The sequence below is a fragment of the Heliangelus exortis genome, chromosome 20, assembly GCF_036169615.1.
Source record: "Heliangelus exortis chromosome 20, bHelExo1.hap1, whole genome shotgun sequence".
NCBI lineage: Eukaryota > Metazoa > Chordata > Aves > Apodiformes > Trochilidae > Heliangelus > Heliangelus exortis.
This window is the reverse complement of record NC_092441.1, coordinates 3,228,190-3,255,416: the sequence shown is the minus strand read 5'-3', so window position 1 is coordinate 3,255,416 and position 27,227 is coordinate 3,228,190. Positions and strand designations below refer to the sequence as shown.

The 27,227-nt window shown below is 37.0% G+C and overlaps 1 protein-coding gene across 5 annotated transcripts in view; it reads left to right on the top strand.

Annotated features, from left to right (window-relative positions):
- Positions 1–25,252, top strand: part of HELZ (helicase with zinc finger) — an 81,725-nt gene extending 56,473 nt beyond the window's left edge. For 3 of the 5 annotated variants that reach the window (XM_071764522.1, XM_071764523.1, XM_071764524.1), the window contains exons 19-31: positions 203–350; positions 2,227–2,410; positions 3,329–3,557; positions 7,038–7,242; positions 10,443–10,494; positions 11,312–11,505; positions 13,930–14,140; positions 14,682–14,758; positions 14,912–15,479; positions 15,880–16,120; positions 17,282–17,795; positions 20,645–20,897; positions 24,001–24,888. In XM_071764522.1, coding sequence (XP_071620623.1) covers positions 203–350; positions 2,227–2,410; positions 3,329–3,557; positions 7,038–7,242; positions 10,443–10,494; positions 11,312–11,505; positions 13,930–14,140; positions 14,682–14,758; positions 14,912–15,479; positions 15,880–16,120; positions 17,282–17,795; positions 20,645–20,897; positions 24,001–24,332 — 3,208 coding nt within the window. In that variant the 3' untranslated portion in view covers positions 24,333–24,888. Of the gene's footprint in view, positions 1–202; positions 351–2,226; positions 2,411–3,328; positions 3,558–7,037; positions 7,243–10,442; positions 10,495–11,311; positions 11,506–13,929; positions 14,141–14,681; positions 14,759–14,911; positions 15,480–15,879; positions 16,121–17,281; positions 17,796–20,644; positions 20,898–24,000 lie in introns of all 5 variants that reach the window. The other 2 variants (XM_071764525.1, XM_071764526.1) reach the window with 2 other exon arrangements.
- The last annotated feature ends 1,975 nt before the right edge of the window (positions 25,253–27,227 follow it).

Here is a 27,227-nt window from a genome sequence, read left to right as displayed (position 1 = left end):
ATATTTTTAGTTCCTTCTGCTCCATCTGTAGCATGGGAAGAACGTTTCAGAGAAATCACTTAAAGATGATGAGCATTAATCACTGGTTCTGTTTGCCTTATGAAGTGTTTTGTGAATGCATATTTTATCACTGAGATTTGCATATTTTATTAGTGAGCTCATATGTAGACTCCACATTTTATTCTCTTTTGCCTTGTTACAGTTACACATCTGAACTTTTCTATGAAGGCAAATTGATGGCAAGTGGAAAGCAGCCAGCACACAAAGATTTCTACCCTTTGACTTTCTTCACAGCACGTGGAGAAGATGTGCAGGAAAAAAATAGTACAGCTTTTTACAATAATGCAGAGGTAACTCTTCTTTGGCTTTATTCTTGATTGTTTCCTAAAAGCTCTCCTCCCCTCAAATTTATTGGGTTGTGCTCAGTGTTGGTGAAAGACAAATTGTCCTCTACTAGGAGAGAGAAACATGGAGTTTGCTAAACATCAATTAGTGAACATTGCAATTGTAGTAAAAATCTCCACTAATTTATCTTCTTTTCTTCTTTGCAAAGTGCAAGCTGCATATAGTTCTCTCAGGCTCATTTTTCACAGTGTCTTTCCTGATAATTTCTGTGACATTCTGATGGATGTATCTTAGCAACTAAGAGTAACTGCAATTTGAAGTAAAACTTAGATTTCTTTGACTGTTGTAGAAATGTTCCCACTCAGATAAGAGTCCTCTGGAGTAACATTTCATATGTGCTTTAAAATGTTTAGGATCAGTGTTTAATTGATCATGTGCAGATAAGATTTCTGTTTTTCAGTAAGAAATTATTCTCAGGATGTTTGTTGCACACAGAATGATTTGTATTCTTCAAAAACTACTTTAATTCTCATTCCTTCCCTTGAGTTAAAAATACCCCAAACCCACCAACCCAAATTAAAACCAAACATCACCTCCAGCCTCAGCTTGGGATAGTTAGGGAGGGCTTGACCCAAGCCCTTTTTTTCCACCAAAAAATGTCTTAATAAATGTCCTTGACATCTGAAGAAAGACAAAGAAATATCACTGACTTTCTTACACATACAAGGGATTTTAGGAGAAGCTGGGTTGCAGTTTAGCAGCAGTGTTTGTTTGGTTGGCCATGGTGCAGTTCATCTGATGCACAATTTGTAACCTTTTTGTTGTTATTACGCTGCACTTGTTCTGCATTCTTTGATGTATCAAAATATCTGCTTAAATAAGAAGCTCCAATGACTTCTGGACATTGCACTGATAAAAAACTGAAGGCACCTGACTACTCTCATTAATCTACTTGGATTGCTTTGCCATTTAAAAAAAGTTGTAAAAAACCTAAAAATATCTTCAGTGACCAAGTAAGTGTCACAAACTTGTGTGTCATGAATAGCTAAAGGCAGCAGTGAAGGACAACAGCTGCTTCAACACCACCATGAAAAAGTGCTTTAAAGAGCTGGATAACTATTTACTGAATGACATATTGACATTTAGGAAATGACATATTGAATGTAAATGTTAAAAAGCCCAAACAAACTTAGAAACCCTTCTGTGAAGTTGTTCAGAAATGCTTTCTACAGTGCAGCATCTTTATTCAGGGTGTTGAAGCAGAAGCTGCTCTGGCTGCTGCACTTTGAGCCTGTGTCCTGACAGGACATTCTGGTTTTATTATTCTTTAGTTTCCTCAGGTAGTGAGAACACACTTCACAGTATTTTATAGATTATCCCTCAACTGCTACTTCAACTCTAAAACTCCTGATGGTATCCTTTGGATTGGGAAGTGATCATGCACTCTCTCAGTCTAGAGTTACCAAACTCCAATATCATATACATAGAATCCAGAATAAAACAAACAAAAAAAATCATTATTAAGGCAGTATGTTTACTTATGGAGATTATTTAAAGTATGGTAACAAAGATCCTGCTGCTCTTGATGTTGTCATTAGAATGTAAGCATAAAATCAACTTACTAGTACCATTTCCCAGCTTGTATTTGGAAGGTGACATTTTTGTGGGCAAACTTCTACCTCAAGAATAAAAAAGGTATTGTATAGTAAATACCTTGTTTTACATTTTTTTAGAATACAGCAGTATTATTGCTTGTTCAGTAAGGCTATGTGATACCATGACATGTAAATCCTTTAGAACTTTACAATTCAAATTCTCTTTCCATATCAAAGAATGATCTTCAGCGGAGCAAACTTTTAAAAATTCTGATTTTCTTTCAAGGTGTTTGAAGTAGTAGAGCGTGTTGAAGAATTAAGAAGAAAATGGCCTGTTGCCTGGGGGAAATTGGATGATGGCAGCATAGGTGTTGTAACACCTTATGCTGATCAGGTGTTCAGAATTCGGGCTGAACTTCGGAAAAAAAGACTGTCTGATGTCAGTGTGGAGAGAGTGCTAAATGTTCAGGGTAAGTAGTAGTTAGGTGTCTCAAAGATGTACTAAGGAAGTAAAAAATGTCACTGCTGAAGTTAAGTAAGACTTAGTGAAATAATCAGAACAAAAACAGCTGTGCTATAGCCCACAAAAAACGATGTATCAAATTGCAACTGGCAAGTATGCCATTAGGTGTGATTCCAGCACTGAATACCAGAGCTATAAACTCATCAAAATTAAGTTCAAGCTTGCTTAAAAAGAAATTGAGTGAGTGAGAATGTGCTAACTGATGTATTTTATTGTAAGAGGAAAAGCAGAGCTCCAAATAAAAACAGAACAAGGCTTTAACCTCAGGATGTTTCACTGATATTTGCATTTGTAGAATAGACTGTGAAGAGGGGTCCACAAATTCATATGCTTGTTCTTGGGATCACATTGATAATAAAAATTTTGTGTAGGCATAGCCTGTTGCTAGGTTGCACTTGTAGTCAGTAATAAACAAAGGAAGATAATAAAGTAATTGAGTGACAGTGAGTGGTATGTTCTGTTTTTACATGGTTGATATTTGTGTATTTGAGAAATTTTAGAATATGAAACAATGTCCAGCACTTTGTTCTTCTGGATGTTGAATAAATAAATACTGGATGTGTGATTGACAACGTTGTGAAGTTGCTAAGTATTTCAGAAAGTTCTGGAATGAGTAATACCATGATGAAAAATAAGTTTTTTAAAAAGGAAATATTCTTGTAATAGAATATGGTATTTATAGTGCATCTTTTAAAAATTTTAAATCTTATTATTCTTGCATAAAGCTCTCCATGTGAAGAGTAGCTATCAGTTCTTCAGAATATCTAGGTGTGAAATCTGACTGGCAAGTGAAGTGGTCTGAATGTGTTACTAGCAGAAATAGCTCCAGTTATCTCAGACATTTGGCTTTTTTGTTTTATTTCAGGAAAGCAGTTCAGAGTTTTGTTTCTCAGCACAGTACGAACACGGCATACGTGCAAACATAAGCAAACACCAATTAAGAGGAAAGAGCAGTTACTGGAGGATTCAACAGAAGACTTGGATTATGGTTTTCTGTCTAATTACAAACTTCTCAACACTGCCATTACAAGAGCACAATCCCTGGTAGCTGTGGTGGGAGATCCCATTGCTTTATGTTCCATTGGAAGATGCAGGTACTTTATCTAAACTCCTTAGTTAATCAGGGATAAGGATACTAGAAAATGTGTTTATCTCTGACTAATGGGTTGTGTAAAATGACAGATGTTCTTCCACTGGTTATTCTGGCTGGTTTTGTTGGGGTTTTTGTTTCATTTTGGTTTTTCCTTCTTATCCAGAGTCACAGTGTCACCTTGTGTAACAATTTGCAGAGATAAAATGTGAGGTATCTACCACTGGTCATTGTTAAACTGTCTTTTTATGTATTAACAGTTGCACTTATTGTTCTTGACAGAAAATATTAAAGATCCTTTATTTTTAGTGTGTTTTTTTATAAAACTTAAGATGTATATATATAATATATAAATAATACATAGAATAATATATAATGTATGTATTTTTAGAATTGGGATGCAAGGTAGTATTTTGAAGTTTTACGTTACATGGGCCACATGAAGGTACAAGACTTGGAAACCAGTATTTTTATATTTCTTCATGATACTGTGAAAAAGTCATTAAGATTTGAGTCAATTTGCTTTTTATAGGCTTAAATGAAGTAATGTGGAAAATGCTAAGAGATGTAAACACTGATGTTAAGGGTCCCAGGCTCTTGTTCTTCAAAGGTTTCTTTTTCAATGAAAGAGCTGAAATGTTGAGATGATCAGAGATAAACCCTGAGGCTTATTTCTTGAAGAGAGGAAACTCTGCACTGACTGTATTATTATAACCTAGCTAAAAATACGTATTAGTCACTTCTTTCTACATTGTATTCTACTTTCCTGAGCACTCTTCTCCTACTGTGTTGAAAATGGATGTGGTTTTCAAAGATCAGCATTGAAAAACCCAAAGGGAAACCAAACCTTTGTTTACTGCATTTATGAAATTTATCCTTAATATGACCATTTACCTGCTGGTGATAAGACAAGAATATTCACACAGTGCTTTCTCTAAACTGCTAGCAACACCTTATTAAAGGAAAAATAATTTTTTTTAACTGCTTGTTTTTTTAGATGTGATCTGGTTTGTGTAACTAACTGATGAGAAGGAGTTCTGTGCCTCCTGATCCACAAGTGATGGGTGTCTGGTACAGGCTCTGGTTCAGCACCTTCCACTGCAGAGATAGATGACTTGGCTGTAGAAGTTGGTGCTGACTGAGATTTCTCCTATTCCTTGCTCAAAAATTATTTTTTAGTTCATAAATTTTGCCTTTCTGTCCCACATTGAGGGTCAGGGTATGTGGTCTTACCTTCTAGAGTTAGCTTATCCCTAGACTGATGCTCTAACCATCTGCCTGAATACATCTCTTGTTGAAAAATGACCATGTTCCTTTTTCTCTCAAATCCCAGAGAGGAAGAGAATCTCTTGAATTTTTGTGTAAGCCCTAAGTGTTGAGGCTTGAAATTAGGTACTGAAGTGGACCCAGTTTTGAACTGAAGGGGGCTCAGCAGTTTCTTCAAGTGTGGTTCCTTCAAAATATCTGAAATAGGGCATGGAAAAACTTAACAAAAACAAAAGTATAGGCTTATCAGCATGGTGTGTAACAGCTTTGGCATTTAGGAATGGAGTTTACCTTTTGAAAACCAGCAGCTCTCCCTGTATACAGAACTGTTGAAAATGATAAATCAAAAAGATAATTAAGAAACAAGGAGCACTGGAGCTTTTATTGAGCTGTATCCCCAGCTCTCCCTTTAACACACCCGTTGTCTTGTTTCACTGAATAATTGAACACTGCCTCTTTGAAAAGAGTGCTGGAGGGGCTGAGGCACACTGCTGGAAGATGGTGCTTTTTTAGTACAGCAGGAGTTGGGAGAAGTCTGAGAGAAGTGACATTTCGTTAGGAAAAAACAGCCCTCAAAAAAAAGTTTAGAGAGTACTTGAGTTTTATAAATATTCTAATACCTGTCAAAATGAGTCAGGACTCTGTAACCACAGTTGTATGAAGTGTGCCCAGGGTAATGATTGCATTGCTGTGTGCTCCAATTGGAGGAGACAGGGCTGTTTTGGCAGACACTCCCTTTCAACTGCAGAGCACACTGTAAGACAGAGACAGCAGTATTTGATTCTCTGTTCTTACACCCCAGTACAAGTGTTCCCTGTGTAGAGAGACTGCTTGGGGCATTTTCAGCCAAAGTGGATGGATCTCAGTGGATTTGTGGTGCTTGGCAGTAGGTTTGGTGACTGAATCGATTCATCAGAGGGAGTCCCATCATTAAAGCCTCCCAGTGAAGTGTTTCATTTTGGGTTTTAATCCTCACTTAAAGCCTTGCCAGATACATTTGCCTGACAGCAAAATGCAGGAGAAAAGCCATCTTGCAGCCTGAATTTTAAAAGAGCATTTCTTGCCTATATAAGATAACAACAGAAGATAGGATTTCATGGAAAAATATTTTCAGTTCTTAAAATACATCATTAACATTATTCTTGCAAGAAAAACATCTGTTTGTTTCCTCTGAGGTCAGCTACTCAGCCAAATATTACACTGCTGTTAAAATTAATATTCAGCAATCTCTCTTTTTACAGATTTTGGGGACACAACACAGAAATAATGGCACTTGCTTATAACCCAGTCCTTATAACTGAAGGGTTAACTATCATGAGTTGTAGTGAAGCACACTTTACAATCATTGTCTTTTTAATCCTCTTTTTCAATAACTTTCCTTACTTTTTTTTTATTTTTGAAAGAGATTAGCTCAATCAGTGTTGTTTTGTTTGTCTGTAAATTACATCTTCAGATTGTATTTATTTAAATCTCTTAAATGTAAGTAACTTCAGCTAAAAAGTTCCTTTGAGGTTAAAAAAAAAATCATCAGAAAGTGTAGAATTTTTGTAAGGATCCTGCTGCGGATGTTACAAATATAAAGACTTCTTATAAGCAACAGAAAGGCATGAAATGAGAAAGCAGAAGATGGGTAGGGATGTTTTATTACATCATTTAAATGTAATCCACCCTCTAGAAAGTTGGATGCAGAATTTTCATAGAGAAATCATGTGCCATCAGATAATTCTTTCTGGCTTCAAGTTTTCTTTTTTGTGGCACTGGAATGGATTGATCTGCCTAAATTAATAAAATCCTTTTTGCATCCTATGGGACCAAGAATCTGTTTTATCTCAGTGATTCTGAGCTTTAATACATTCCATAAATCACATCCAGAATTTGAGCAGAGTTTGCTGTATTTTTCTCAAGACAAATGCAAAAAAAAACCAAACCAACCTCAAGTTAGACCTGGCCATGACTTTACTGTTAAGTGTGGTTCACACCCAGTGCTGTGACCTGATATGTGTGGACAGAGCCCCAGGTCTTTACATGACTGGGGAGCTTTGCATTATGTTGTGGGGTTCAGATTCATGGATCAGGTTGCAGGCTGGATGGCTTGGTGTGTAAAATGAGCATTCAGGAGAAATAAAAATGCCAGCGAGTTACGTTAAATCTGTTTTAATTTCAACAACTGCCATCACGTCTTCCTCCTTTTTATTGTTTCTAAAAATTGTTTCCATAGGAAATTTTGGGAGAGGTTTATTGCCCTGTGTCATGAGAATGAAAGTCTCCACGGTATCACGTTTGAACAGATCAAAGCTCAGTTGGAAGCTTTGGAGTTAAAGAAAACTTATGTGTTGAACCCACTGGCTCCTGAGTTTATCCCCCGAGCTCTTCGGCATCAGCATTCAGCAAATGCCACCAAACAGCAGCAGTCACCACCAAAGGTAAAGCTCTACTCATCATGAATTTTGTCAGAAAGGGAGTCTAGAGATCCCTTTTTGAGAAATTCCATGAAATGCTTAAGGAACAAATTGTTGTTTTAAAATAGCATCAATGCAATCAGATACAAACCACAAATCCCAGCGGGATCCTCAGTGTTTTGAAGTAAAAGCTCTGGACTTGTATTATAACACAATATTGAACATACTCAGCCTTGTTTCCTTACTGAAATATACACCTTGGGTCACTCTGGTGTGTTCATTGACTTTATTGCAATGACCCTGATGAACTTGAACCAAGGATCTTGGCCTTGGTATTCAGGTAATACAAATCAAACCCTCTGGACAAGAGGCAGTCCACCCTCCCAGCAGTTTGTGCTCTTGACTCTAGGAAACAACAGGTCAATATAGGCAGTGTCAGGGAGTAGAAGGAAACAAAATAATAGCTACAAGTGATTTGGTGTGCTCTAAAAAAAACACATTTTAAAATTCAGGGACTTACGTAAGATGATTCTTTGATTTAATTAAAATATGTTGTAACCAGTATATTGCCTAGGTTAGCTTACTAATCAAGGCCAGATTTCATCAGCAGAGATTAAATTACCACTCAGTGGTAATATTATCAGATGCTTTTATAAAAGCAGGTAAAGGATTGATGAAACTATGTAGCTTCCTTAGAATGATAAAGAATAACATTAAATTTTGGAGCTTTTGTGGGAGGTGACATGTAGTAATGAATTGTATTTCAATAGTTTTTGTAGTTTATTTCAAACATTAGAGTTATAACTTAATATAATTGTGTTTAGAGATAGAGATGCACCTAAAATGCAGTTTGTCAGCCTTGTGAGGAAGAAATGTACATATTTTCCATAGTTTTGCATTTTTGTTGCAGGCTGTATTGGTTAAATGAAATTTTTACGACAGGTTTTTTTGACTTTAACAGTACAAAAAGGAAAGCTTTCCCTTTGGCAGTCCTTCCCAAAAGAGAGTTTGTAAGTGAGAACATTTGGTTTCTTCATCAAGATGCATTAGTTTCTGAAACAAACACCAGATTGCTAAAGCATCTAGTCATGTGTCAAAACACAAGACTTCTAGAAAACTATAAATGAAAAAAAATGATGTCTTTAAGAAGTCATTGCTGCACCCTGATTTTTCACACTACAGCTTTGAGTGCATTTTCATTAATAATAGAATATTATTAAAGGAATATATTTTAATATTATTATCTTTTGTTATCTAAAATGAAACTAAAGTATATGAAAATGTTAAGTATAATAAATTTATAAAAAAGGTGGGTTGGGTGAGGGTAATGAGAGTATTGTGAATAGGCTGTTCTGTTTATTTTTTTCCAGTTTGTTAGTAAACTGCTGTAGAAATCAGAAGAAACATTTTCAAACTGTCAGTACTGTATTTTCAGCTTAAGATCTGCAGTATTTTAACAACCTATATTGTAATTATTCTAAAGTCTCTTCCCTCTGAATAGAATTAGCAGCTAGCATGTGCAGTAACAGAACTAAAGCAAGCAGGTAATACACAGAGAAAATGGCTGTAATAGGTGATAAATTTCCCTTTGCCCACATTTTAAAAGCAGATGGTTATCTTTGCTTATTCTACACCTCCTAAGTACAATATTTAATATTACAAGATGTCAGATTAAAAATGTAGTGCTAGTGTATTTTGTAGCAAAAAAGCCCTGAGAACAGCCTCTGAGACACTGTTGTGTGGAGACTTTATGCACATCCTTTTCCACGTGTGGTGAAAAGTGATTTTGTAAAAATGACACCTTCTTATTCAGCAGAATTGCTCTTGGATTTCTGTAAGGACATTAAAAACCTCTTTGCTGTTTATTTTTATTATAGGTGATGATGTGGAAATGGGCAGTTTTCAGAACTCAGGGCTTCCTGCAGGGTAGTCAGTGTGCAGTGAATTAGGGACTGAATTTTACAGCTCTGCCCACCTCCCTATCACTGCTTGTGCTCCAGTTTTTTCAGCCTGGATTCGGGCACTTAATCCTCATCCTAAATTAAGTCAGTAATAAACAATTACAAGATCATTAATCCATCAAAACTATTAAAAAGACAAAGGAAGGCTAGCACCACCCTTCCCCAACTTACAGGTGGCCCCAGTTGACTTATATTTACCAAACTGATACAGGTACATGCTGTTGAATGGGACAGCTTTTCTTAATAATTTATGTAATTATTTGCTATTTCAGTTTTTAAAATATGGAGCCTGTAAAGTACAAGTCTGGTAGGTAGAACAGAGATTTGTTACAGTTTGATGCTGACTGACAGCATAGCAGGTACAGAAATAAATACCTTGGCCTAACCTTGGGGGATTGAGGCATTTAGCTCCTCTACTTTTTTTTAATTGAATCTTTCTCTTTTTAGTGAATAAAAATTTTTCTTTTGTTGAAGTACCTCAATGAAAAGCAATTATTGTTTTATTTTTCCACAACTCTATTTTAAAACAAGAGAAGAATTCAGAGACCAGTTCTTTAATCTGGTTTATGCATGAGTCAACACTGTCAAACAACCTGTCTTTGTACCCTGACTAATTTGCTCAGACTGCTGGAAAACTGCCCAGACTTCTCTCGTGGGCTGAAAAAGTTTTGCAAAGAGTTTTTAGATTTATTTTCAATTTGTGAATGTACTTAGGTCCAGATTAAATAAGTCATTCTTATCCTGCAAGAGACTTAAGAGCATGCTGGCATTTTTGAATATGTGCTCATAGTTTATGAATATTAACTAATTAGTTGATGCTGTAAACAGCAGTTGAAACCAGGAGAAAAAACTGGATCATGCTTCCAGTAAGGGATATCATGGAAGAGGAATACTGAGGGTTAGATTAATACTGGGTATTTCTTCTAAAAGAAGTGAGACAACAGGAAATAAAATGGTGAGAAAGGAAGCTCAAGGTAGCTTTCTGTAACTCTCCTGGCATCCAAAACAGGTCTTGGGAGAGAGTATTCCCAGAGGGACTGGTAATGACCCACTGGTTAATTGAATGAATGGTATTTAATGCCCAGCTGCATGAATTCCTTGTCATGTGGTGGAACTGGACAGCTGAAAATAGGAATAAAATGCTGGGCTAACTGCTTACAAAGTATTTAATTTGTATTTAATCATAAAGTTCAGTTGAAATAAAAAGCTTTTGGTTTCCATAATAATTCAAAGCATTACTATGTTTCTTTTTCCCTTTTAAAGGGCAAGGTCCATCATCATAACCAGAATGACCATTTCCCACCTGATGGAATTGGTAAGTGTCTCTGCTGTTCCTGCAGGAATTTCTCTGAGCTCACACTGATTTGGCTTCAGTGAAGTTGATAGTAATTTGACATAAATGGAGTGTCTGGTCTGTGCTCACTTAGAAAGCCATTTACTTCTTGTGTGCACTTGGGAAATGGATTATTGACAGTAAATTGGACAGGAGGTGTTTTTGAGGGTATCCCTTTCTAGGTGTTGTGCACACTGACTTTAGAGCATCAGCACAGCATTGGCCTCTTAAAAATGCAGGGTTTGAAATTCAAGATGTAAAATTCTGTAGCAGTGTGTTAGCTCTGTAAGAATTGTATTGCATGCATGGTTTGTGGTGTACCTTGAACCTCTGTTGTGCTGTCATGTGTCCAGATATCACTGATCAAACTTTTGCAAGATAGCATACAACATCTTATTAATTTTGTTATTAATCTGAAAAAGCATTAATTTAAAGCTTGTCTTCCCTGCTGAAGAAAGGAGGATGAGTCTAATTTTTGATGCAGTGTTTAACAGCTCCTGTGACTGTCAGCATATTTAATTGGTTTGGGACATTCTTTCATTAATGCATTACCAGCTACTTGTTTCTCTCTATCTCATCATATTTTCTGCCTCTTCAAATTTTTGAGATGGGATACATTATTTGATTAATGCTTTCTCTCAGTGTATCCAACCTATGCTGTTAGAGTTGCACACATAATTTATGAAGATAGGTGCTATTAAGGTGAAAAAAGAGTCTTCATATTCCTTACGTGTATGTATTTTGGTGGGGTTTTTGTATCTATATATCTATTTTTTTTCTTTTCTTTCTTTCTTTTCAGTTCAGCCCAATCCTTCCGTTCTAATTGGAAATCCAATCCGAGCATATACTCCTCCCCCTCCTCCTCTGGGACCTCACCCCAATCTGGGGAAATCTCCAAGTCCTGTTCAAAGGATAGATCCACACACTGGGACAAGTATTCTATATGTACCTGCTGTCTATGGAGGAAACATGGTCATGTCTGTGCCTTTGCCTGTAAGAATTAAAAATTTTTTTTTTAATTTGGTTTTTTTCCCCTCTCTTTTCCCCTTCAGTTATTGCTTGTCCAAAATTGATTTTAAAAATCAGTTACTGGATATTTTGCAAGCTTTTTCAGTGCTTTACTTCAAGTGTGTGGGCTTAGCTGGCTGGAGGAGTGGCTGTGCAGAGGACCACTGGAAAATGAGGACTTAAAACCATTGCTCCCACAAGTAACTCCAGGCAGCCTAAAAGCAATTTTGTGTTCATGTAATTTGGTGTATTTTCTCAGCTCCAGGTTTAGGCACACCAGTGGGATCTGTCTCATCTGACTTGAGATACCTGCATCTGAGTTAACTCTGGAGTCCAGTTCTTAATCATTGGAGAGACACAGACCATTCAGCCCAAGCTTATTTCTCTTTATTTACTTCATAGAGTTTAAATTACCAGCTTTGGATGTCTGCAGTGCAAGGTGTCTGAAGTGAAGTGATAAGAAAAAAAAAAAAAGCATTATGGGATGTTTTCTCCTTCCAGAACCTGATAGCAAACCAGTTTCCTTTCCAATCCTTTTCCTTAATGACATTTGAGAACACAATGAAGATCCCTAATCGGGTCTTTTAGGCAACATTTCTGTGTGGAATTTTGCATTACAAATGAAACTAGCTCACCAAAGCTTACTGAATTAAAGAAGCAGTCTCTGCTTTTTTTTTTTTTTTAACCTCCACACCTGCATATTCCAGGAGGAGAATGGGGAGGAAAGTACAAAAGCTCAAAAGTGATATTTTGGAGTAACATATGAGTTTTATACACAACTGAAGACATGGGACCCACATATGCAGAGATGTGTTTAACTCCATTAGTAATGCTAAACATTGCCATATAGTTAAACTGTTTTTTAAATAATTTTTAAGTCCTCTGTTGTAATTCAGGTTATCTCTATAGGGGACTTGCTGCAGAAACTCCAGTTTCAGCTGTGTGTCTCAGATCAGCTGGCATCTATACATTGGTTTTCTTAGCTAGGTCAAGAAATTTTCCTTTTTCCCATCTTACTGCATTTGATGGATAAATTTAAATGCAATGAGAAGTCTAGCAGCTGTATCTTTTTCATGCTTGCTCACATTTTATTAGTATCAAACCAAGATAATTTTCAAAGTTATCTCTTATTGTTCCAAGGTTAATATATTTTGTGTATTTCCAATCAAAAGAAATATATGAAAAATAACTATTTTGAGCTCACATTCCCTGAGGATGGAATCTTTAAATAATTAAGTGCAAAGACTGAGGTACTAATGAGACAGCTGCTTTTGAAAAGAAGCTTGGTGGAGATGATTTGAAACTGTACAGATGCATTAATAGCCTAAAGCTAAAGTTCAAAGTGCACATTTCAAGGGCAAATACTAATTTAAAACCCGAATTGCATGAAAGTCTTTACCCTTAAAACAAGTAGGGAGTGAAGTGAGATATCTTTGTGCTCACATAAGATGAAGTGATCTCTTTTCTTTGTTTAAGGCAGTTCCCATATCCAAGGTAAAACATCAGGAGGTTGTCTGCTGTCATCAGTAAAGGATGCTTTGTCAGCCTGGGTGTTGATGATTATTTCCCCTGCACACTCCTCTGATTTATACATTTTCCTCCTTACAATAAATTCCCTACAGGGCAAGATTGAACTAATTTGATCAAGAGCTGGTTTCCTTTAAATTAAAATTTTAAATGTTGTAAAAATCCTGACTTTTTTACGTGCTTTCAGGAGGTGGATTTTACCTTCATATATTTAGCAAGATGATCTGCAGCACGTGTCATGTAGCATAGACCCTTTGGAGTGGCCCTGTCATTCTTAACCTGTGGATAATCTCTTGGTTCCACCTCTAGTCCTGTTACCTTCACTCAGTGTTTTGGGGGTGCAGAGGTACAGTATGTCCCCTGATTCTGGGTTTCAGGATTACAGCACTGGGTGGCAAAAGGCCCATAAAGGTTTCCTCATTTAGCAGCTTCTGTCTCTGGTTCCCCCCTGAGACACAGCCTGACTTCTCTTTTATCTACCAGGAGAAAGGGTTGCTTGTTTTCTTGAGCTTCACCCACTTCCAGTTATTTAGAGAAGAGATTAATATAACCTTTATTAAAATACAATTTGTTCATCAGTCTTTTCTCTCCGGATTTTGAAACCACAGAAAGAAGAATGGGTTTTGATACAATTCTGGTTTTTGCCCAGGGTTCTCCTGCAAAATCTTTGCTCTCTGCCCCTTACTCCTGCTTGCCTGTAGCACTCTCCCTACACCTCCTGTAGTTGTGTGTTGGTGTTGTCAGCTCAGCTGATGGGAAACTGCTTCTTACCGAGGGGGTGTCACTCTGCTTGTTACATCCTTTAACTTACTTCAACAGATTGCATCTTTTTAAAAACTTTTTAAATGTATCTTTTTTTTTATTTTTTTTTAAATCATGTAGGTACCATGGACGGGGTATCAGGGTAGGTTTGCAGTTGACCCTCGAATCATTACTCACCAAGCAGCTATGGCATATAATATGAACCTGTTACAGGCACATGGGCGTGGGTCTCCTATACCTTATGGCCTGGGACATCACTCACCAGTTAGCATAGGACAGCAGCAGCAGCTTCAGCATCAAGACAAGGAGCAACATGAACAAAGTCGAAATGGTTAGTTGTGAAAATTGCCTTGCAAATGAGCTTTGTATGGAGGGAGTTTGGGCTTTAAATAGGGTATTGTGAGAATACCCTATTTGTGAAAAAGGATTGTGTCCCTGGGCCTGCAGGGTGGTTGGAAATGGAGGGTCTTTAAGGTCCCTTCCAACCCAAACCATTCTGTGATTGTCTGATCTGCAAAGCTGAGGAAATAACCTGTTATTTAGAAATAAGGGTAACTATTGTGAGATTCAAAGGAGGAAGTAATCAAAGCTATGAGGGGTGTTTGCTGAGGGTGTACTTGGTCTCTGTTCTGCAGTCCAATGGTAACTGGTATTTGCAATTAAGTTGGAAGAACTATGTAGTGATGATTAATGAACTAAGTGCAGAGATCAAAGGAGAAGTGGTATTTGGGTAAATTATGTTAAATGTCTGTGATGCTGTAAATGCTATACTAGTAAGTCTAAATTTTCTTGTGTCTGGGGAAAAAAAACATCTTCCTAAATAATAATTTTTCCACTGAAACTACTGAACTCCCTTCTTAAATGCTTTTTAGGTAAAAGTGAAAACCCTGCTGGACCTGAAATGAGTAAAATTCGAACACCTGAGAAGAAACCAGTGGAATCCAAACAGGTGGGTTTATCTTCTCTGGGATTGGGGTTTTTTTCAGTCAATTTTCAATTTTGTTTTCAATCAATATCCCATCTTTTAATGAATGTGTTAATTGCTGGAATGTTTTGTTTGCTGAATATCAATTTTCAAAGTTCTTTCATTCTCTTTTTCCAGGTTGACTTAGAAGCAAATGCTCAGAACAGGAGCCCAGAGTCCCGTTCCAGTGTTGCTTATCCTAATGCTAAATTCCATCGCAAAGAAAATCTTAACCCCAGGCAGCTGAATTTACATCTCACCCCCCCCCACTCACAGTATGCAGTTCCCAATCGCCACTTCCAGCATGTGTCACAAATACCCAGGCAGCCATATCCTCTGCAACAGCAGCAAAACCTTTTAAGTCAACAACAAAATCATTTGCCTGAGCAACAAAACCAAATGCCACCCCAGCAAAGCCAGGTAGTTCAGCAACATAATCATTTGAATCAGCAGCCTCCACAACCTTCACAGCTTTCCCCTGCTTACCAGGCAGGCCCCAGCCAATCTTTTTTTAATAATCCAATTCCCCACCGACCACATTCTCCTGCTGTAGATGCTGTGATTTCAGAACAACACCCCCCACCTATGTTACAAGAAGTCAATAACCCTTTGAGGCCTCTTGCACAGCACAACCCTGTTCTGCCCACCCACTTGAACAACTTCATTGAAGAGAATCCATCAGGAATGCCCTTAGGGGATACTTTAGGTAGGTGACTTTCCTTTGTTTAAGTTCAGAGTGTGCAATTATAACTACATTGAAGTGAAAATGAAGGAGGTGTTTACCTTTTTGGGCACAGTGCTCTGAATTGGGTCACTGTTGGGTTAGTTTCCATAAGTAATGTCATTGAGCATAATTTGCTGCTTGAGGCATGTTTGAATATTCAGCACTTTATTAGAAGATTCATGTTTATATGATTTTCCATATGGGTTAAATAACCAGGTTATACACTGCAATGCAGTTAGTATATAATAGGCCCTGGAATATACTGTATAAAAAGTATTCTTTTTTTTTTTTTTTTTTTTTTTTATTATTTTTTTTTTTACTGACATAAAGATCTTTAAAAAGGGGCATTAGATAAATTTTTTTTTTAAAACTATTTTTATAGATCGTATGCATGGAAATGTAGCTTTGGAAACAATAAGGCAGCAACAACAAGCCAGGTTACAGCAATGGAATGAACATAATGCCTATCTCAGTCAAGGCACTATTCCATATCAACACCATCACCATCCTCATCTACCACATCTTCCTCAGCAACCAATTGGATTGCATCAGCAGCAGCAAGTTAGGGCAAACTGGAAACTTGCCAGTAATACAGAAGATGAAACAGAGGCAACATATTCAAGGTATTTGTTTACTGAGTCATCAGAGCTTGTGTAAAATTGAGCAGGGGGCATCTATCTGTAACTCTGTGATCAAGTGCAAGACACTTAAAGGTATTGCTTTTTGCTGCTGTTACTATGAAGGTTAAAGTAGCTGGCAGGCTGACTTACAACTATGCTTTTATTATGTGTTATGCTTTATTCTGTTGGGTAGTAAAGCTGCAGTGGAAAAAAAATACTTTTATGGAGCTTTACAGTGCAGTATTTATGGACTAAGGAATGGATAGAGAGTAACAGCCTTGTGTTTGTAACAGAGATGTCTTAGTGTAGTTGAGGCCTATTTAAGTTGTAAATTCTTCAAATTGAATTAGCAGTCTCAGAGTTATGTTCTTAAAAAGAAACAAACCAGCCCTTCCCCAAACAGTGCTCCTCAATGAAACCCAAACCTTTCTTCCCTTTCAAAAAGCATTTGCTTTTAAAAGCTGATTTAAAAAAAAAAAAAAAGAAAAAAAAGAAAAAACCAAAAGCTTCTATTTGAGATGGAGCATTAGGGGGCAAGAAAGCAAACTGTTGAATATAAACAGAAAAATGGTTCCAGTGGTCATCAGCTTTAATCATGTATATTGTCAAGGCTGGGTTTTTGAATTGCCTCTGTTTACTGTCATCTCCCACGATGCTTGATTTTCCATCTGGTTTGTTATAGCCATGGTAAAGCCTCTAAATGCTCTCCTATCTGACTCTGTGAAGTGCTGAATTGAATATTCTTGACCTTTTGAAGAAGTCTGGAAGTATACTGTGCAAGTGGGGAATCCCTGATTATTCTGGTTTTTACCTTTTTAAGGGGTTAGTTTTCTTTTACTGTGTGAAGTTTTTTACTTTGTGTAATACAGCAGGAATATCTTAGTTGTCTCTTAAGAAATAACAAAATTGATTCTTCTGACTGAAAAGGAAATCTCAAGGGTTATTAAAACTTTGAGATGAATCAGGTAGGTATTTCATGCAATTAATCCTCCCGTGCTCAATTTCTGATTGTTCAGTCGTGTCCTTTGAAGTTAGGGTCAGTTAAGTGTGAAGACAGTGTATTTAAATCCAGTGTTTTGTGATTTTTGAGTTTTCTCAACCTCGGAGTGGCATTTCAGCAAACCATTTCTTCTTTTTCTTGATCCATTTATTCTGTCAATGCAGGTTCCAGGATTTGCTCAGAGAATTGTCACACCGTGATCAGAGCGAAAACCGGGACTTAGCTGAAATGCCCCCCCCTCAGTCAAGACTGTTGCAATACAGACAAGTTCAGCCCAGAAGCCCACCAGCACTCCCTTCTCCTTCCTGCAACTCTAACCACAGTGGTCACTTTCCTAACTTCACTGAAAACAACAGAGACATTGAAATCCCCAGTAACCCAGCATTTCAGCAGCATTTACCCCAAATATACAACCCCCCTTTCTCAATGCCATCTGAACATCTAACCCCATCTCCCTTGAAATACCTGCAACCTGATGGATCGTGGACTTATGCTAACCTCCAGCAGAACCACCTTATGGGGCAGGGCTTTCATTATGGTATACCTCCATTGCCCCATAGGTCACAACAAAACCCTTTTATACAAATACAGAATCATCAGCATGCAGTTGGTCAGGAGCCATTTCATCCACTCACATCTCGAGCAGTATCTGCTTCTTCGCTCCACAGCCTAGAAGAGGTAGGCATTTGTGTCCCCATGGGCAACTGTTGTGTCATTTTAATATCCAGTTATATTTTAAAGTGGAAATGAATGGAAAATATGTGTATCATGTTTTAACAGCTCACAGTAGGGGCTTCTGTGGGGTAAAAATTTTCTCTTGTCTTCTCGGCTCACCCTGTGTGTGTTTGGGTTCTCATCACTGCAGGTATAACATTTTCTCTACTAAACAGGGGGTCTTGGCTTTTTGAATGTTACTCAAGAGTTCTCTTGGAATCATTGCTCTGTTACCTGCATGTCATTTATCTGTAGTGCAAATTAACTCCACCCCAGGTGCAAACTCATGAAATGACTCTGGAAAGTCAGCTTGAACCAGGCAGGCAGTTGACTCAGTGTTATACTGTGAATATGGCTGAGTTACTCTTCATACAAATTTGAGACCAGAGCAATAGAGTTGTTTTAGCATGATATAAAACCTCATTTAATTACCTGAGGTAATTCTGTGTAAAACCATCCTGTGTATTTTGGGGGCTCAGAGTGCTGGGAATCAGGCAGCAATACCCAGCACAACCCCTGCCACACTCCATCCCTCTGGATCTTGTGTTGTGGATTCTGCAGGAGTCTGTTATGGGATGTAGACTATGCAAACACATAGAATAAGGACAGGTCACACTTTGCAAAGGAGTTTTTAATCCCTGTTGGAATCTGGAGTGCCAGGGAGTGTATGATATGTAGACATGGAGTATGCTGGAGCCAGGCTGGATTTCAGGAATGTCAGAATCAATATTCTCAGATAATCTTGCACTGACTGCATGTAATCCAATATTTGTACACAGAGTTAAGTGGCTTGTTCTGTGAAGCTTCTAGGTTGTTTTTTTACAGAAACTGTGGAGGTATCCCTGCTCATCTGTCCCACATAATACATGTCTAATTGCCTTTTGACTTTTGAAAATAGAAAATATTTAGTTTATGTGCCTCACTAAAGAACTAAAATTGAATTCCAGTGTATTTTGCAAATTTCTGTCTTACATGAATCCAGGGAGGCTAATGAAGTCCTCAGGCCCAGCTAGAGCTGTAGTAAGCTTTGGTTTTATAGACATGTAAAAAAATCTGTGTCTCAATCTATAAAACAATACCACCTTGCATAAAATCTAATACTTTTTGACAACAGTTAATGCTGTCAGTACAGTGGGACATAGGAACAATGGCTTTTCAGCAGTAATAAACTAATAAATATTCCTACAGAGTTTGTGACAGCTCCTGCTATCTGAAGACAAACAGTGAGCCTTTATGTAATTAGTGCAAATTCAGTTTAGTTCTTATTTCTTCTTCCTTTCAAAATATGTGACAGAAATGCCAAATGCAGTAAAAGCATTACAAGACAGAGGCTTGCATGTAAAGTTTCCAAGACTGCTGGTTCAGCTGGTAGGTAGGACTGAACAGACAAATCAAATATCAGCTATCCCTCATGTAAGGCAGGTGTCAGGGGAGATAGCATGGTTTTTGGTATCCTTACTGAACTATTTCCTCAATCACTATTTATAAAACTGATCATTGACTTGATACTTGAAAGCTTTTGCATATGTTTAGTCAAGTCAGATTTGAAGTGCATATCAAAGGGAATACTTAGTTATTCTCTCTGGTCCTGAACTTCCAAGTGTCCAGAACTTTGATATCTTCCTGATTGCTTACCAAAATTGGTTATTAAACTCAATTAAAAAAGTGTACTTTTTGGGTGTGATTCAGACAGTAACTTCCGAATTTTGGTTAGGGTTGGGGTTTTTTTGGGGGTTTTTTTGTTAAGGAATATCCTCCAGAGTAGAGTGACAGGATATCACAAGTGCTGTTCCACTGATAGGTTGCAATAGTGTGACAGCTATAATGAGATATTAGAGTTTTCTTTCATGCAGTCTGTTTTTTGTGGGCAATTAATGACAATATTGGGGCATTGCAAGCAAGTTATTTGATGTTTATTTAGCTATTTTTTAATGCATTTCATTATCTTGTTTAATTTTTACCAAGTGTAGATTTTATTCTATGCCTTCTGGTATTTCTGCTCTTATTAGACAGTATGGTGAGAAGGAAGCAAACACTGTGTTTGTTTTTACAGAAACAAGCTGTAACACAACAGGCTTGCTTTGGGGCTTGAGAAAGTTTAGAGGGTTGAGGGTTTAGAGAGTCCTCAAGTCTGAACACTTGAAGCTACCAGGTTGATCAATAGAACTCCTGCCATTTTCATCTGTATGATCTTCAGAGTTTATGGAAGCAAGTGATTTCTCTGGTTTCAGATAAAATTCTCTGCATTATTTCTCCTGGGCACACACTTCTTCAGAGCATTTGTGTGCACACACACAAAATTCAGTATAGAAATGTAGCTTTCTTCCCCCAATCCTGGTATACAAGTCATCCATTTGTCCTTTGGAAATGAAAAGCCATTTTTTTCCCCTCTACATTCTAACTGGACATCTTCTCTTAGTCTTTCTGTCTGTTATTTCTCTCTGTTTTTCTGTGCTTCCTTTGTAAATGCTGCATATCTTCCTCCTCACTATGTGACACATCTCCCACACAGGAGTGTAAGAGGTAAAGGCTGATAAGAATTAAGGAATGTCAGTTAATGCTCTTTGCACTTCCTTTAAAATTCTGTGTCTGTTTTATGTGACTAAAATACACTATCAGTTACTGCAGTGCACAAAATGGAACTTGAAATGTATTTGAATTTTTTTTCTGAATGCAAAGGATTTTCTTTTCTTTTTCTTTTTTTCCATAAGACATTGTGGGGAAGGATGTTGCATAGAAAAATGGTATTTGATATGTGCAGTTAAATAAAGGAACAAAAGGTATTTTTTGTTTTTGTTTTGTTTTCTTTACAGTATGAACCAAGAGGACCAGGCAGGCCGTTGTACCAAAGAAGAATTTCCTCTAGTTCAGTCCAGGCTTGTTCTGAAGAATTAAACACTCCTCAAGACAGTCTTGGTCAGTGTAAAGAGCTTCAGGACCACAGTAACCAGTCATCCTTCAACTATTCATCACCTGAGTTGTGGGTAAACTCCTCCTCATCTGCCCCATACCCAAACATTCCATGCAACGGAGCCAACAGAGCAGTTCCACCTCGGGAGTTGTTAGGTAGGTCCAGATTTGATCTTTCCTTCTCTCTCTGCTCCATTAAGGAGAGGATTTAAGCTGGAGTGAAAAAGTCTCAGTCAGAGGGTTGGGGTGTAGGGTTTGTTTGGTTTTAGGGTTTTGGGTGGTGTTTTTTTTTTCCTCTTTTTTTTTTTTTTTTTTTCTTTTTTTTTTCTTCCGCACAAAATGTTTTCTCCCATCTCATCGACTCTTATAACTAATTAAAGCAAAGATTTTTTTTAATTACTCATTGGCTTAGTACGTAAAGGTTTTCTTAGATTCACCCTGTTTTTCTTAGATTCACCTTAGATTCACCCTGTTTTCATTTGGTATCATGTTACCATCTTGCTAAGTTGCTGATGTCTTAAGAAGAATATTATTGAGTGTTCTGCATGTACAAAAAGCAATCCTGTTCCTTAGGTCTTCTCACAAGGTTCTAGTAAACCCACACATTCTCTGACAGTGGTTTCAAGCACAACTGATTTTTGCTAAAGGGAGCCAAGGTATCTGGTGGGATTTATTTGCAAATGAGGTTATTTGCTTCTATAATCAGTGATATTTCTTGTTGATATCACAGTCTAGGGGAGAACCAATATCAACTGAGCTAGTAATCTCTGTGTATTTCCCAGTAAATTCTGGTACTTCATCAAAGTAATCATGAAGTTTAAATACTCACTGTGGAAGAGTCACATTGGAACCTGGCTTCCCTGGTAGCAGTAGCAGTGCTGATTGATTTAGCAGAGAGAAATTAATTTAACTTCTCAATCATAAAAAGGCTGCAAATAGAAGGTTGGAACAATGCAGCTATTCTTTTGTTCTCCATATGTTTAAGACTTGTGAAAAACAAAGTTACCAGGATAGTACAGTTTCTCCATGGTTTTGCTTTAAGGATCTTCAGCAATCATTTTTTTAAAATTAAAAAAAAATGTGAACAATCTTCCAGTGTGAATATTAAAAACACTTAATAATGTGGGAAAAAACCTACAAGCTGCTTTTATTGCACTTGAAAGATCTAATTGCTTTGGTTAAATTTAATAAAAAGCATCATCTAATTTTGAGGCATAGTAATAGTGAAGCAGAAATATGCAGTGTAAACTGAAGGACTAAAAGCTGTTCCTATCACTGACAGAGCTCAAGAGTTAAGTTCCTTGTGTGCATTTTCATTTCCAACATGTGAAAATGTTATTTTACAACATATTTATGGCACTGTCACTTGTGCTAAGTTCAAAGCTTCGAGCTCAGTGCACCTCCTTCAGCCTATTTATATTTTTCCTGAAAATCAAGGGGTTGCATGCATGATATTTTGTGTCATCAGGAGTGGCATCCATCTCTGAAGTTGCTCTCTAGACACCACAAGGTTACACTGGGATCAGCTGCAACCACATTTCCTTGCTTCAATGGAAAGATTTGGAACCTCTTTGAGAGTAAAATCCTCAGAGGAACCATGCATATGTAATAAAAAGTATATTTACAAATAATAAATCCTAAATGAAACGGGCAAGTTTTAACTGGTATCGGCACCTGCAAGGGAAATATTTTTTGTTGTAGTTGAGCATGCTTTCTGTTTCAGAAATAAATGCTTATGGAATGTTGCCCTGTTCATGCAAACATATCTCCATTTTTATGGCTGCTTTGCTTTTCTGCATTTACAGCTGCCTGGCTGTGATGATTACATTTAAAGCCCAAAGGTATTTTATAGCACTAGGGGTTAATGACCAATAACTCCAGTGCTTCTGGTTACTATTGATTTTTAGCCAGGAAATAAAAATCCATGGGAACGAGTAGCTATGAACTATTTCTGTGCCTGTATTCATTGCTTGAGAGTGAGCACTCCTGACAGCAAGCTTTCCAGGGCTTGTATTTCTTGTGCAGCAGAAGCAGCTGCGGCACCCGGGTTGGGTTCTATCAGCGCGGAGTCGGGGAGTGCAGGGACAGCTGCTGGGAATTGCTCCCTGTTCTTCCATGCAGGCACTTTCCAAATCTGCCAGTTGAGAGCCTGATGTGCCTTGCTTTTTGCTGTTGATAGAAAATTATTGAAGTTCTTACTCAGTATCTTTATTTCATCTATTTTCTTTAGTTACACACCTGGGCCAGGCATAGGTTTCACCTCTGGCCTGGCTACTTGTTACTTGTTTTCTCTTGAGTGCTGTAGTTATTTTGGGGAGGATTTTGCTTGTGTTCTGGCTTGTTGGGTTTTTTTTTTCTTTTTTTTTAGAGTCATAGCAACCCTAGCAAAACTGTTTCCCTTCTGTTCTTTCCATATTCATTCTTCTTCAACTTGGGTTGTTTGTTTCGTTTTAAAAATCAAAACCAAAAGCCTTTGTGTGACCCTGCCAGTGAGACACATAATGATATATTTATGTTTTTCTGCTTTTTTACTCATTTGGTGGTACATTTTTATATGGACACTTCAAAAATAATAATAAGTATATTTAAAGACTAAAATAATTAGAGAATATGTTTGTTGCCCAGCTCCTAGGCTATTTTAGATAAAACATATGCCTGCATTTCAGTGTAGAGTTTCTCCAGCTATGTAAGACAGCAAAATTCTCCAGGCAAAAGTAAGAGACTGCATGAGGATTCACAAAATTCACTGGAAAGCAGTTCCAGTTTTAAAGCATCATTTTCCCTGATAGTTACAGGAATTGTTAAGTGTGGAGCAAGAAGATATCAATTAGCAGGAGTGCATTCAGACTAAAACATCAATAATTAGTCAGTTGGTATTCAGGACTCTGAAATGCTGCTGGAGAATGAATTATATATGGTGCTGTAAATTTTAATTTTAGCCTAATAAGCCATAAAGCAGGAAAAATGAAATAGTCTTTGTGATGTCTTAGTGGATAAAGTATTTAAATTAGAGCAGATCCCATTCCGAATCTGCTTCCCTGTGATGCAGCTGCACCAGGCAAGGATCATAGAAGATCCAGAAGGTGAAAATGAAGCTAGATAACTTAATGGTGGCATTGCCTGGGACCAAGAGTGCCTAAACAAAGAAGCTGGTGGGGAAGGTCACCAGCAGAGGTAGTTTTGATACTTGGGGTTGGCTTCCTTCCCATTTCCCAAGTCAGAGCTGCTCGCTCAAACTCCTCTTCCTCTTTTCCCGCAGCTCCACCGAAGACGGTCAAACCCCCAGAGGAACACCTGAAGGCTGAAAACATCCAGCTCTCCAATTCCTTCAACTACAACGTGCTCCAACATCTTGGCCAGTTCCCACCTCTCATGCCCAACAAGCAGATCGTGGAGTCCAACAGCAGCAGCCAGCAGAACGCTGGTGGGAGCAAACCGGTCATGTCCTACGCAAGTGCTCTGCGGGCTCCCCCAAAGCCCAAACCTCCTCCTGAGCAGACAAAAAAGAATAGTGACCCTTTGTCTTTGTTTCAGGAACTTAGCCTAGGTAGTTCATCAGGTAGCAATGGCTTTTACTCCTATTTTAAATAACCAGATTATTTTTTTTAGAGAGAATTTAATTTTTATTTGTGTCAGTAGGTCTAAGGTAGTTGGGGCTTCACCTGTAGTTGCAAATATTCCCTTTGTTTATATTAGTAAATATATCCTCACTTAATTGCTTTGCTGCTAGACTTGCAACTAATTTTTTTTTTTTTTTTTTTAATTATATTCCATTATTTTGCATTTTTTGATGTGGGTCGGATTTTTGGAAGCTTTTCTGTAGGAAAAAAACACACGTTATTTTTTAATTTGTGTAATGTTACTGATATGTTGCATTAAACTAGCAGCTGAGAGGTTACCTGTACAACTTTTAAAAAGGAAAAAAAAAAAAAAAAAAAGGAAAAAGAAAAAAAGTTAAAAAAAAAAAGTTTGTCTAAATTGTATTTAAGAAGATTGTAAGTAGCATTTACATTTATTCAATAACATTAGCATACTATGCTGGGTTTCTGTACCAGAAATGGCCAGTTAATGTAAAAATGTATGTTATTTCTGCTTAAATTCATTTAATTTTTTTTTTTTTAAATAAAAGTGCAGCATCTTCTAAATACTTTCAGTTTTATCAGCTTTTTTGTGAAGGGATGCTGCATTCTCAGACTTTTATAGTTTTAGATTCTGTATGATGTGGTATTGTATTTTCCATCCACTGTAGGGTAAAGTAAAGGCATTCTTTCCAGACACCTACGCCATTGTTTGGAAACATTAAAATAAAAAGTATTGGTATACTTTAAAATAAACAATAAAAAAAAAAAGAAAGAAATAAAAAAAAATTTAAAAAAAAACAACAAAAACAAAACACACCAAAAAAACCACAAAAAACACCCCAAAAAAAACCAAAAAGAAAAAAAAAACAAACACAAAAAAAAAAAAAAAAAAAAGAAAAAGAATAAAAAAAAAAAAAAAAAAAGAAAAAACCCTCTACATTTTATTTTTGGACAAGCTAGTAATATAAGCTTGTTTGAAAAGTTAATTTGATAGGTTTTTTAAATGAATCATGAAGCTGAAAATAAATTTTTAGGTATGTTGGTGCTTAGTAGATTTAATAACTATTTTAAAAAAAAATGCGTGAATTTAGTAAAATACTTTTTTTGTTTGTTTGTTTAATTTTTTTTCCACTATGCATGTGTAAATGTTTGTAATCTGGCTTTCCCCCCCTTCTCCAGTGGTATAAAGAATTGTGCCGCTTGATTTTTTTTTTTTTTTTTTTTTTTTCCAGTAAAACTTTTGGTACATTATTTGATGTTTACATTAAAATGTGACATTATACAAGGAAATTCAGATATTTTGCTAACTGTTTTGTTTGAGGAACATCATTAAAGAAGAGATTTAATGTTTGTCAAAGCTGTATCCAAATTAGTCTAAATCTTTTGGGGGTGAGAATGGTTACCAGGTTATTTATCTCTAATGAATTCTGCTAAGTTCTCCCCAAACCTGGCCCTTTAGGAATACAAACTGAAAAAAAAAAAAAAATGAAAAAAAAAAAATTATATAATTATGGGATATATAAAAAAATTAAAGAAACAAGTGTGAATGAAAACTCAGAAGATAAACTTTGTCCATAAAGATTTCTGGTCTTGCACACTGTTCCTACTTTTGCAGCTGGGGAGGCAGAGGGGGGTGTTTGTATATTTTCTCCAGATAAGTTGTTCTCCTTTTACACTTGAAGTAACTTTAAATCTGGGAAATATTTTACAGGGACTGAGCTGGGTGTAGTTGCAGTATTCCTCCACTTGTTACATACAAGAATCAGAATTTCAGAGCTGTGTGGGGGTGATTTCAGATTTATACAGCTGTCCATGGGACACCTTACTAATGAGCAGTGGCTGCTGCTGTATTCAATCAGATTTTTGCTCTGGTTACAATCAGGTTTTTTTGCATTTGACTTCATGTTTTAAGGCAAGGGTCTTTATATAATGGGATTGATTTAAACTCAGTACACTGCAGAGGTTTGCATATAGTTTTTTATTATAAATCTTCGCTGGCTCGTGATTCAGAAACTTAATCTGAAAAACTTTTTCCTCCTCTTTTTTTTGTTCTTTTTTTCTTTTTTTTTTTTTTTTTCTTTTTCTTTTTTTTTTTTTTTTGTTTTTTGGTTTTTTGGTTTTTTGGTTTTTTTTTTGTTCTTTTTTTTGCTGTAAAGAAAAGCATGCATAACTCTTTAATTTATTTCCTCATGTCTATACCAAACGAAAAGATGCTGGGGGAGGGGAAAGCCCCTGCCAGGTTATGCTTAGCACGTCAGCATACAGCATCAAAAAATCAAAGAGGAGACAAAAATGAGTAGAGGCCACATTCTGCAACCTTGAATCAAGCAAAACTACTGTTCAGGGGGGATTTTTTTTGCCGAGCTGATGGCTGCAGAAAGAGGGAAATTGATTTGCAAGGGCCGGGCAAAGTTTAGTCTCAAGTCTTTTTTATTTCAGTGGAGCTGTGCCAGTTCTCCCCACTGGAGCACCTGGCACTGCTCTGAGAGAAGAATCTGTGTGCCTGAACATTTATAGTCTGTGAAGAGTTCTTGAGGATGAGATGTGCAAGGCTGTGACAGAGGAGAGGTAGGGTTCAAATGCACTTCACTTCGCCGACTCGGCATTGTAATTTCAGGGGTTTCAAAATCACTCATTTATATGGAGCAGTCTTTTGATTCTGTTCACCATATTTGAATATTAAACTAATAAACATCACTTGTTAATTTACTGCTATCTGTCAATTGGTTAAGGGGGAGATGGTTGCATCTTGCCATGGTTTTTTTTTTTTTTTCTGTTTTACGCTGGCATTTTATCTGCACTGAAAATGTTATGGGTAAAGGAGCATTTTCTCTCTGACTTCCCATTTCACTTCTATAACTTTATGAAAATCCCTGCTGGTTTGGGCTTTAAATTTTCTTAAGTG